Genomic DNA, 12,895 nt, shown 5'->3' on the forward strand with positions numbered 1-12,895 from the left:
ACAAAACTCTAATGTGTCAATTCTGTCATTTAATTTAAATGATTGGATAATTCAATTTCTTTCAACACAAAAAAACCAAATTTGAATTACAAGTATGACGTCAAGACTAAGTGAGAGATTTCCATGAGGAAGTCACTAAGTGTGTTGGGATGGTAGGAGATGCTGAAGGACAGATCATGGGTAGTGGTAAAAGTCCAGCCAACCTCATTAGGCACCCTCTGTAACATCTACCTAACTGTTTCTCTCTCGTTGCCGTAGTCAGTTCTACTCCACTGTGCCAGTTCCAGTGCAGTATCCACGTAACAATATCATTTTTTAGGATTTTGAGACCACTTCACCAGCGATAAACAACTTGTGTGTTTTAAACAATATTATTGAGGCAAAATGCAAATAAACAAAGCTTTGAAGTTTACCAAAGATTGTTAGCAGTGAGCTACTTCTTTGCGTGTCTCAATAGTTAATAAATATCTCAGACCTATTTTGTTAGGAAATCCCTGGTTCGGGCACAAAGTAAGAATTTGTCTTCTATACGTGCTCCCCGCTGGTTTATATCACAGGCAGATAAATATCAGAAAGGTAGCTAAATTTTAAACAACAAGCTGCAATGGCAAGCTTTCCCAAGACTCACAAGCATAGAACATAGAACATAGAACAGTACAGCACAGAACAGGCCCTTCGGCCCTCAATGTTGTGCCGAGCAATGATCACCCTACTCAAACCCACATATCCACCCTATACCCGTAACCCAACAACCCCCCCTTAACCTTACTTTTTAGGACACTACGGGCAATTTAGCATGGCCAATCCACCTAACCTGCACATTTTTGGACTGTGGGAGGAAACCGGAGCACCTGGAGGAAACCCACGCACACACGGGGAGAACGTGCAGACTCCGAACAGACAGTGACCCAGCCGGGAATCGAACCTGGGACCCTGGAGCTGTGAAGCATTTATGCTAACCACCATGCTACCGTGCTGCCACCATAGGATAGTGGAAATAATTAAAACTGCTCAAGACAACCCGGTATTGAGTGGGAAATGTAGCAGGCTTTTATTCTGCATCATTACACGAACACGGGTTGGCATTGACTGAATTAATTATCCGAACCCAACTGCTGCCCTGTATGTAAACTTGCTGTTTAATTAAATAAGCTATTTCAAAAATTTATATCCGGTTTTCAGCTTACAAAATTTATTCTTAGACTATCATTAGAAAGATTGAAGAGGCGTATCCATGGGGACTTGAGAAAGATATTGGGTGCGATTCAGTGGACTCAAGTTCAAGTCCACTGAATGGCTCATTCAGCTGGGTGTTTCACGGTGGCTGCAGCACTGAGAAAGATCCCGCTATCCAGTGGCACTTTGCCGATTCTTTTGGCCTCAGGGAGATTCTCTCCATCGGGGCTGCACTTAAGAGAGATTTCCTTCTGAAGGTCAGGAAATGCTCCTTGCAGATCGGGGCGCCGTTTTGTCCAGAATCCCCGATCTCCCTGCCCCTTTTCAGCACCCCCACCCCCCCACACCATTTTTGTGAACCCCCCTTCCCCCACCCAACCTTGGGGAGCCCCCAGGAACCTCCCCTCCGCCTGGCAAGGCCCCCACTGGGCCCAGCCCCTGGAACACCCAGGTGCCAGGGGAATGCCAGGGTGCCACCTTGCCCTGTCTCTCACCACCTGGGGGTCTCCAATGGCCTGGGAAACCCTCCCCAGGTGCCACCATGAATGGTCCACATTTGTGTGGACCATTGCTAAATGGTGCCCTGGCGAGGTCTCCCAGGCTTTAAATATGCAAATCTGGATCTTGCCCGGTGAGGGAGTGATCCAGATTGCATCAAGCAGAGCGGGTTGGGTGACTCCTGATGGGCCTAGCGCCCGATGTGGAGCCCAATTTGGGCCGCACGTGCAATTCACCCGTTATGCCCAGATCCACGCCAGGCTTAACGTGGTCGCTGAATCGCACCCATTATATTCACTTAATATGTCAAGAAACACAGATTGCGCCATTCTTTGGTTATACTATCTTATGAGTAGATAGACCATCTGGTATGCCAGAGACATGATCTACTTAAGTGAGCAACTGACATAACCCATGAAGAGCTTGCAGATTTTGGACAACCTGTTGTGTTCCAGCAGAGGTGCTGGTTTTAGTGAAACTGAACTGCAGCATTCAGCATTTACAATACTATCTGCCATAGCAGCACTAGACTATCTGACATAGTGTTGAAGATGGCACAAGATTTGAATCTATACATGCATCAGGAACTTTTTACTGCTTTCACCTGTTCTGAAGGTGCAGACATTTGTTGGGTTGAACTGTCATGCAGTGACATAGCACCCACCCTGTCCCACTAAGTAACCATTCTCGTGTGAGCGAAGGTAGTATTTCTGGAGGCCATCACAGTAACAAACCCGATGCTGTCATCAAACCTTCCCAGTTCATGATCATCAAGGACATTTGTAACACTATCAGCTTACTCTAGTTAAGACCAGGTAATTCAGAGCACAATGGACCTGAACAGGGATCTCCTGTTCTGGATCATGCTGCGTGGAAGTTACACTCCCATAGAACTCTTCCCTAAATCCCCTCCAGCACACGGCCTCCCTCCATGAATCTACTGAAAACCCTTTTTTCTTACTCTTTCCTGATTTTCCTTTCAAGTATTTTGAGACTCTTTTCTGAAAGTGAGGAAAGTGTTTTGTAATTTAAGTGGTTAAGCCATGGGGGAGCTCTCCGTTCATTAATGTTCACAGATTTACAAAACTTAAGACACTTGGCCACTGACTGGTTTTGTTTTATTATAGTTTTTAATGTACAGCAAAAAGATAATGATGTTCTTCAGGTCTCTCTCTTTTTATTTCCTGTAGCAGTGCATACCCCAGACTTTGTTACAGACAGAAAACAACCTTTAAAACACCAGAAATTTACAGGCAACTATTGCAACTTGAATTTGCCAGATGGCTTCCTAGACTGGAGGGTCCACCAGTGGTATTATTGGCACAGCTGGGTTAAACATAGGCAACATTGGCATTTAAATATTAAAACTGTGTTCCAGGCCGCCCGTGGGAAAAGCCATAGAGATCATCCAGAATTTTAAAATTGTGTTTGAATCCATGTCACATTCCACCAAAAGCTGAAAAACAAATTGCATTCTTACCTGGCATGGCTGTTGTGTGCCTTAGCAAGTTCTGGAGCATTCCCAATTGCATAGCCTTTACTCTGCGGAGCCAAAATGAATAGTCCCGGTCACTTGAGAGTTAATAGTGCACAAGTAATAATGGCCTCCAGGCCAATGATGCTTGAACCTGTTTCATTCACACAGTCAGGTTGCCAAGCACTATGTTGATTGTCCACCTAGCACAAACCATTTGCTCTCGCCTCTGATTTCAGCCTTCTTGTGAAGGTCCTTACTTTTACCAATGCGAGTTACCATTCGGAATATTGAACCTAGACAGGGGTGACAGCAAGCACTTTGACAATAGAGCTTGTTACAGTTGTACTTGATCCTAACCCCCAGCTGACATGTGCTTTTTCTAACATACTACTGGATAGCCATCAGGAACAGTAGGAATACTTGCTTAATTTCCCACTCCCTGGTCCATTGGGCTGAGAACAACTGTAGCTATCTTTATTACCACTGTAACTAATTCAGGCAGGCCAGTTACTAACTCAGTATAGCTCAGTACTTCAAAGAGGTGCATTGGTAGAGGCCCTACCTCAAGGCCAGTGGCTCTGGGTTCAAGTCCTACGCCAGGCTATGGAAGAAGCACGCATGACACAGTTCAACAGAATCTTTCCCACACAGAAAATAATAGAGAGCTGGGACCAATTCCGTCAGCTCTCTGCATTCTGACGGGAGTTGGCCAACTAATAGGCTGCCTCTGTGTTCACCAACCAATTAAAGTCGATGGCTGGGTCCATGATGCGGGCAGTTCAATGAGAGGTCCCACAGCACTGGAGAGTGGGGAGCCTACTGGAAGAAGTGGGTGTTGCTGAAGGAGGTAGGGGAGTGGGAGGGCACCTCAAAATGGAAGGACTCTCACATTGGCTGTTAACCACATTTTAAAAATACCGGTCCAGAGATGCTAGGGCCATTAATGTGGAGGGGAAAGCCCTCGAGATGAATGAACGAGGCTGTGGCTATTTCAGTCTTGAGGAATCTTGGATGGCCCTCCCCAGGGGCTGTCTCCAGGTAATTGCTGAGCTCCAGACTCACTGGGAGGTCCATCAGATGTTGAGAAAGCTGCATTTGAACGGGGCCTTACCTGGGGCAGCTATAGAACCCCCACCCCCAATGTGTGTAGTGCAACTATTCAGGTACAACTGTGCTTGTGGGAGGAAACTGGAGGACCTGGAGGAAACCCACAAAGGCATGGGGAGAACGTGAAGACTCCACGCAGACAGTGACCCAAGCCAGGAATCGAATCTGGGACACTGGAGCCGTAAAGCAACAGTGCTACCCACTGTGCTATCTAGCGAGCAGAAGAAAGCATGTTCGCTGAGGACTGCACAATGTTCAGCACCATTCACGACGCCTCAGATACTGAAGCAGTCCATGTCCAAATGCAGCAAGACCTGGACAATATCCAGGCTTGGGCTGAAAAATGGCAGGTAACATTCGCACCACACCAGTACCAGGCAGTGATTAATAATAAGCTTTATTATTGTCACAAGTAGGCTAACATTACCACTGCAATGAAGTTACTGTGAAAATCCCCGAGTCGCCACACTACAGCGCCTGTTCGGGTACACAGAGGGAGAATTCAAAATGTTCAAATTACCTAACAGAACGTCTTTTCGGGACAAGTGGGAGGAAACCGGAGTACCCGGAAGAAACACACGCAGACACGGGGAGAACATGCAGACTCCGCACAGACAGTCACCCAAGCTGGGAATCGAACCCTGGTCCCTGGCACTGTGAAGCAACAGTGCTAACCACTGTGCTACCGTGCCGCCCAACAAGACTATCTCCAAAAAGAGGGAGCCTAACCATGCCCCATGGCATTCAATGGCATTACCATCGCTGAATTCCCCACTACCAACAGCCATATAAATACTGTGGCTGGAAGGGCAGGTCAGAGGCTAGAAATTCTGTGGCGAGTAACTCACCTCTTGAGTCCTAAAAGCCTGTCCACAATATACAAGGCAGAAGTCAGGAGTGTGGTGGAATGCTCTCAACCTGCCTGGATGAGTGCATTTCCAACAGCACTCAAGAAGCTTGACACCATCCAGGACAAAGTAGCTCACTTGATAGGCACCCATCCACAAACATACACTCCCTCCACCACTGATCTACAATGGCAGCAGTATGTACCATCTACTGCTGGAACTCACCGAGGCTCCTTAGATGGCACTTTTCAACCCACAATTGCCACCATCTAGAAGGGCAAGGGCGGCAGACACATAGAAATACCACCATCTGGATGTTCCCCTCCAAGCTACAGTGGCTTGGGCCGGGTGGCACGGTGGCAGTGGTTGGCACTACTGCATCACAGTGGCAGGAATCCAGGTTCAATTCCAGCCTTCGGTTACTGTCTGTGTGGAGTATGTACGTTCTCCCCAAGTCTGCATGGGTTTCCTCCGAGGGCTCCAGTTTCCTCCCACAGTCCCAAGATGAGCAGGTTAGGTGGATTGGCCACGCTAAAATTGCCCCTTTGTGTTCAAAAGTTTAGATGGGATCATTGGGTTACGGGGACAGGGTGGGTGGTGGGCCTTGATAGCGTGTTCTTTGAGAGGGTTGGTGCAGACTCGATGGTCCAAATGGCCACCGTCTACTCTGCAGTCAGTCTATGATTCTCAGCCACTCCTGACTTGGAAATATATCGCCGTTCCTTCACTGTTGCTGGGTCAAAATCCTGGAATTTCCTCCCTAACAGCGCTATGGGTGTACCTACACTTAATGGAGTGCAGTGTTTCAAGGCAGCTCGCCGCCACCTTCTCAAGGGCAATTATGGAGGCCTAGCCAGTGATGCCCACATCCCATGAATGAATAAAAAACGTTATCCACAGGCTAGTCTTTTATATGGCTTGGAGCAGCTGAGGCAAATGCTTCAGCTGGTGCAGATGCCCCAAAAATATTGTAACTGTGCTGAATGGCAAATAATCTATTTGCAACTAGCGTGATCTTTGATGAGCAGATTCAAGGATAATTCAGATCTATATTTTGACTGTGACTCCCAAAATCACTACCAATAATTGAAGAAATCAAAGCACTTCAGCCAATGTGGGATATTCTCATGGTGAACCCATACCTCAGGGCTGAATCCTTTGGTAAAGTCCTTCATCCGGCTGAGAGTGGGACCCAACTCCACATTGTCGCAGTTCAAGAGGACGCTGAGCAAAGCGTGCGTCGCACACGAGTTTGGGATCAGCTTTGAGACAAGATTGAAAAAATGTAATTAAATTACTGTGCACTTTTGAGTTAATCCAGGTCAGTCAGCATAGGCTTCTTTCCGAAAGATTTGGTCATATTATGTTCAAACCTAGCAGAATTCTTAAAGGCAATAATTGAAGATAGATAAACAAAATGCAGTGGGTGTTTATGTGAATTTGATACATTCTCCGAGACGTACGGCACATGGAAATATAAGGAAAGTCGATCATAAGACGATTGAAGGGCAATAAACAAACGTTGGAGTAAAGGGAGTTAGTTTGGACTGGATCAATGTGATGACTGGACTTCCATTGAGTCTGTTTTATAGCAGACACATAAATTATCATAGATCATAGAATTTACAGTGCAGAAGGAGGCCATTCAGCCCATCGAGTCTGCACCGGCTCTTGGAAAGATCATCCTACGCAAGATCAAAACCTCCACCCTATCCCCATAACCCAGTACCCCCACCCAACATTAAGGGCAATTTTGGAAACTAAGGGCAATTTATCATGGCCAATCCACCTAACCTGCACATCTTTGGACTGTGGGAGGAAACCGCAGCACCCGGAGGAAACCCACGCACACACGGGGAGGATGTGCAGACTCCGCACAGACAGTGACCCAAGCCGGAATCGAACCTGGGACCCTGGAGCTGTGAAGCAATTGTGCTATCCACAATGCTACCGTGCTGCGCTTAAGAACAAATTAATCTACACTCCATTATTCTACCGTAATCCATGTACCTATCCAATAGCCGCTTGAAGGTCCTTATGTTTCCGACTCAACTACTTCCGCAGGCAGTGCATTCCATGCCCCCACTACTCTCTGGGTAAAGAACCTACCTCTGACATCACCCCTATATCTTCCACCATTCACCTTAAATTTATGTCCCCTTGTAATGGTTTGTTCCACCTGGGGAAAAAGTCTCTGACTGTCTACTCTATCTATTCCCCTGATCATCTTATAAACCTCTATCAAGTCGCCCCTCATCCTTCTCCATTCTAATGAGAAAAGGCCTAGCACCCTCAACCATTCCTCGTAAGACCTACTCTCCATTCCAGGCAACATCCTGGTAAATCTCCTTTGCACTTTTTCCAAAGCTTCCACATCCTTCCTAAAATGAGGCGACCAGAACTGCACACAGTGCTCCAAATGTGGCCTTACCAAGGTTTTGCACAGCTGCATTATCACCTCACAGCTCTTAAATTCAATCCCTCTGCTAATGAACGCTAGCACACCATATCCCTTCTTCACAGCTCTACCACTTGAGTGGCAACTTTCAAAGATCTACGAACATAGACCCCAAGATCTCTCACATTGCCAAGAACCCTACCGTTAACCCTGTTTTCCGCATTCATATTTGTCCTTCCAAAATGGACAACCTCACACTTTTCAGGGTTAAACTCCAATTGCCACTTCACAGCCCAGCTCTGCATCCTATCTATGTCTCTTTGCAGCCGACAACAGCCCTCCTCACTATCCACAACTCCACCAATCTTTGTGTCATCTGCAAATTTACTGACCCACCCTTCAACTCCCTCATCCAAGTCATTAATGAAAATCACAAACAGCAGAGGACCCAGAACTGATCCCTGCGATACGCCACTGGTAACTGGACTCCAGGCTGAATAATTGCCATCCACCACCACTCCCTGACTTCTATTGGTTAGCCAGTTCGTTAGCCAACTGGCCAAATTTCCCACTATCCCATGCCTCCTTACTTTCTGCATAAGCCTACCATGGGGAACCTTATCAAATGCCTTACTAAAATCCATGTACACTACATCCAGGGGCTGGTTTAGCTCACTGGGCTAAATCGCTGGCTTTTAAAGCAGACCAAGCAGGCCAACAGCACAGGTCGATTCCCGTACCAGCCTCCCCGGACAGGCGACGGAATGTGGCGACTAGGGGCTTTTTACAGTAACGTCATTGAAGCCTACTCGTGACAATAAGCGATTTTCATTTTTTCATCCACTGCTTTACCTTCATCCACATGCTTGGTCACCTCGTCAAAGAATTCAATAAGACTTGTAAGGCAAGACCTACTCCTCACAAATCCGTGCTGACTATCCCTAATCAAGCAGTGTCTTTCCAGATTCTCAGAAATCCTATCCCTCAGTATCCTTTCCACTACTTTACCTACCACCGAAGTAAGACTAACTGGCCTGTAATTCCCAGGGTTACCCCTATTCCCTTTTTTGAACAGGGGCACGACATGCGCCACTCTCCAATCCCCTGGTATCACCCCTGTTGACAGTGAGGACGAAAAGATCATTGCCAACGGTTCTGCAATTTCATCTCTTGCTTCCCATAGAATCCATGGATATATCCCGTCAGGCCCGGGATAGACTTGTCTATCCTCAAGTTTTTCAAAATGCCCAACACATCTTCCTTCCTAACAGTATCTCCTCAAGCTTACCAGTCTGTTTCACGCTGTCCTCTCCAACAATATGGCCCCTCTCATTTGTAAATACTGAAGAAATGTACTGGTTCAAGACCTCTCCTATCTCTTCAGACTCAATACACAATCTCCCGCTACTGTCCTTGATCAGACCTACCCTCGCTCTAGTCATTCTCACATATGTGTAAAAAAAGGCCTTGGGACTGGACTGGACCTCAAAATTAGGGAAACAATACCAAGATTTGTTAGTGACATAAAAAGCTGATAATGACAATTGTGGGAGCATGGCAAATTAAGACAAGGATTGTGGAATAACTGCAGAGAGAAAGAAATAGGCAGGAAGCTTGAAAGAATAATTTAGACATAAAAATGTAGAAGTAATACATTTTGGAAGTATAAATAAGAGAAATAAAATTGAACAGCAAGATTCTAAACGGAGTCGAGGAATAGAGGGACCTCAAGAGTGCAGATACACTGATCATGAACAGGCGGGGGCAGCATCTGCCCACAAAACAAAGGCAAGTACATTTCTTGACATTCTATCTAGATACAATGAATGTAAAAGCAAGCAAGTAATAATGTCCTTGCAAAAGACGGTGGTATGGTGCAACAGGAATAGGCCAAACAATTTGGTGCATTATAGGAAGAAATTAGGTGAAAAGGTGCAAAATAGATTCACCCGGATGAGACAAGGATTGAAGGATAACAATTCTGAGGAGAGACTCGAGAAGTCAGGGCTATTCTCTCAGAGTCAGAAAGGTGACGCCATTACACTGAAATTCCAATAGGGAAACTAGCCATCCGCATATCCAAGCTGTTTTAGCATTTAGCTTTCAGACGGGCAATAATCTGAATACCTGCGCCTGCCTTTTTTTTTCCCCTTATCCCTGTATTCCCCTTTCCTTCAACCACCTATCTGCTCCATATTAAATGCTGAGGCAGTCAATGATCCAATCACTAATTCTGCTAGTGCATCCTACAGCAGGATTATAAATATATTTTAAATGTATTCTTTTCATGGGATCTGAATGTCTCTGGCTAGGTCGGCATTTGTTGCTCATCCTTAATTGTCCTCGGGAAAGTGGAATCTTTAAGATTAAGGGAGGGTGAACTGCAATGGGCTGGTTCCACAATTAATGAGAAGCTAACTAGAGGACACAAATTTAAGGTAATCACAAAAAAAGTGATAGGGGAAGATAAAAAAAACTTCACGGGTATATTTAGGATGTGAAATTCTCAGTCACAAATCATTATAGAAGCAGAGTCCACTTTGAAAGGGAAATTAGGTACCAGCTAATTAAGAAAGGGTAAATTGAAGGGTTGGTGAACAGCAGGAGAGCATTAGACAAAGTGGCTTGTGAAAAAAAAAAAATCGCTGGTACAGACTTGATGGGCAGAATATCATGTGTGTGTGTGCTGCACATTAGGTGATTCTTTAATTGCCAATACTGTGGAAATATATTGGAACCATTTATACCAGCTGCTCAGTTGCAGTTTTGTTTATCTTTAATTATCAAATTTCTGATAAATCTTCTGTAAAGTAGGTTTAGAAATTAAACACACCCAAGATTCAAAACCTACTCTTCCATCCCCTAAATGTAATCCCTCTTCTCTTTCAAGGCCCGACTGTTGCTTGAAAATGGTTCAACAGGGTATGCTTCAACTTGGGTACTTCATCTAGATCAGTGTTCTTCAAACTCGGGGGCATGACCCGCGGGTGGGTAAGGGGCGGGTGTCGGGAGGGTCGCGGAGCCCCCGATCTCGCAAATCCCCATGCAGCAGCCAGCTTTTAATAACACTGGCTGCAAGCGGCCTTTAAAATGTCCGCGAACATGTAAAACAAATTCAGCCGCATTGCGCATGCACGTACGATCATCGGCGTGCATGCGCAAAACTATGCGCATGCGCGCCGATGATCTGACGCGCATGCGCAGTGCGGCCGCTATTTTTTTAAACGGTCGCAGCTTTTTGTTTTACAAGTTCAGGGGTTTTTAATTCATTTTATTCATGTATTTTATTCATTTAATTTTTATTTTTTTCATTTATTTTATTCATTTTATTTTGTTTAGAAGTTCGGGGCGGTTTTGTTTGATAAAACTTTACGAGAAAATAAATGCAGAACTTTGGGCAGATGGAGACTCCACACTTTCCGACACTGGAAGGCTTCACCTTCATCCAACAGGTTCCATTGGAGGAGCGTGTACGAGGGCCAAAGGGACCGAAAACCATTTCCTCCATTTTTATCAGCAGCAAACAAGTTAAGAGAAAATGGTGGGTTGCTCAGATCGGCCAGCGTGGGTCGCTAAGGTCGGCCGGTGTGGGTCGCGAAGGTCAGCCGGGTTGGATCCCGAAGGTTGGCCGGTTGGTAAAAATGGGTCCCCGGAAAAAAAGTTTGAAGAACACTGATCTAGATGATCATTCTTCAATGAGCTTCAGCAGACATTTTGACCACAGAGGACATCATAGCTGTGACTGACAATAAAATCTATCCATGCACAATTAGCAGCAGGAACATTACCCGGCAATAATCAGGAGCAAGAAATGGACTGATCTCTCTCTTTCTAATCTGCAGATAATGAGGCCAGTTGCAGTGACTAACAATCTCTTTTATATTTCTTGAGGCGATTAACCAAATACCCCAAAATTAGCATTGTTCTTCACTTCAGCCAGAATGCTGCCAACGCTGTAAAGCAATACGGAAAAAAAAACTGTGCTTCACAGTGGCTTTCTCCTGTATGAACTGATTCATCTCATACACAACAGAAAATCCCTGGTTTGATTCCTGGCCTGTGCTGACTCAGATGGGAGTAACAATACGGTGTGACAATTAGCTTCCATATCACCAGACTTTGGAAGAGAAAAATCAGCTAGGATTCCTGCTCATAATTAACATTCCAATGATCCCTTCAGGGAAGTGTGTATGTCAAGTAATGACAAGATTGAGCTTGGCCGTCATGCCCACCATGCTTATATAGGCTCATGTCTCGCTCTGCCTCTGTGTACTCATACATGCAAGACTCAAAACTTTTAAAGGGATGGGATAGAGAGGAGAAACGGAAAGAAGAGAAGGCACAAAATACTTTTTCTATCTGTTTTCTTGAAAAATGATGCACAAATTCCACATTGATAAGAATAAGAAACTACTGAGAACACGGTGGAAGGATTTTCAACAAGCACTTTCAAAAGGGTAAGGGATAAATACTTGAAAAGAAGGTATAAGAAGGACTACTGTGTAAGAGCAGTGGCAGTGGGACTAATTGAATCACTTTTTCATCGAGAAACAATATTCTGAATGGTCCCCTTTTGTGCTGTATGAGTCTATAATTCCAACTGCTCTGCCATCCTAGAACGGACAGCGTGAGACATAACGCTGGAAATGTCAGAGCTTACCTGGTGAGCAAAGAACATGTCGTTAACAATTTCCTCATCGATCACCGATGTCTCATCTACCAGAGGTGTCACCTTCCGCCGTGATCTACGCTCTTCAATCCATTTGAATAGGAAGATAAATCCGTACACTGGACTGGACATAAAAGGGTAGGAGTGGCGTGAAGTAGCACATTCAAAATCATATCAACAATTTATATTTACGCAGTGGCCTCTAATATAGAAAAAACATTTTGAAATACATTACAGAGGTGTAATCAGAGAAAAGTGGCCACCAGGCCACAGAAAGGAAAACTGGAAAAGCAAATAAAAACTTGAGCAAGAAGAGGTGGGCATTAAGGGCAGTTAAAGGAAGAGACAGAGAGAGATGGAGAGGTAAGGAGCCAAGAAGCAAATTCCAGAGTTTAGGGGTTAGGTGACTGAAGGCATGGCTGCCAATTTAGAACAAAGCTGAATGGAGATGTATAGGGAGGTGTTGTTGGAAGTTAGAGACAGAGGGGATTTGATTATAAAGATGTGAATTCTAAATTGCAGTAATTGGAAGCCTGTGTGCAGGGTAAGGTCTTGGGAGGTTGGAACGTGGTGTGAATTATGCTACAGACAGCTGCGTTTTGGGAAATTTATAGACTGTGGAGGATGATCAGCCGCCATAAAAGCATTGGAATAGTTGTGTCGGAAATAATCACAGGAGCAAGCAATGTTTTGTTACAAGCTCACCTGTTCGGAAACTCCTT

At 45.1% G+C, this 12,895-nt stretch overlaps 1 protein-coding gene across 2 annotated transcripts in view; it reads right to left on the minus strand.

Annotated features, from left to right (window-relative positions):
• The window catches only part of bap1 (BRCA1 associated protein-1 (ubiquitin carboxy-terminal hydrolase)), an 81,230-nt gene that overhangs the window by 28,696 nt on the left and 39,639 nt on the right, over positions 1–12,895 (minus strand). For both annotated transcript variants that reach the window (XM_038810801.1, XM_038810802.1), the window contains exons 4-6: positions 12,165–12,297; positions 6,249–6,368; positions 3,155–3,216 (exon numbers count right to left, since the gene is read on the minus strand). In XM_038810801.1, coding sequence (XP_038666729.1) covers positions 3,155–3,216; positions 6,249–6,368; positions 12,165–12,297 — 315 coding nt within the window. The remainder of the gene's footprint in view (positions 1–3,154; positions 3,217–6,248; positions 6,369–12,164; positions 12,298–12,895) is intronic.

This window comes from Scyliorhinus canicula, chromosome 11 (assembly GCF_902713615.1).
Source record: "Scyliorhinus canicula chromosome 11, sScyCan1.1, whole genome shotgun sequence".
Classification (NCBI taxonomy): domain Eukaryota; kingdom Metazoa; phylum Chordata; class Chondrichthyes; order Carcharhiniformes; family Scyliorhinidae; genus Scyliorhinus; species Scyliorhinus canicula.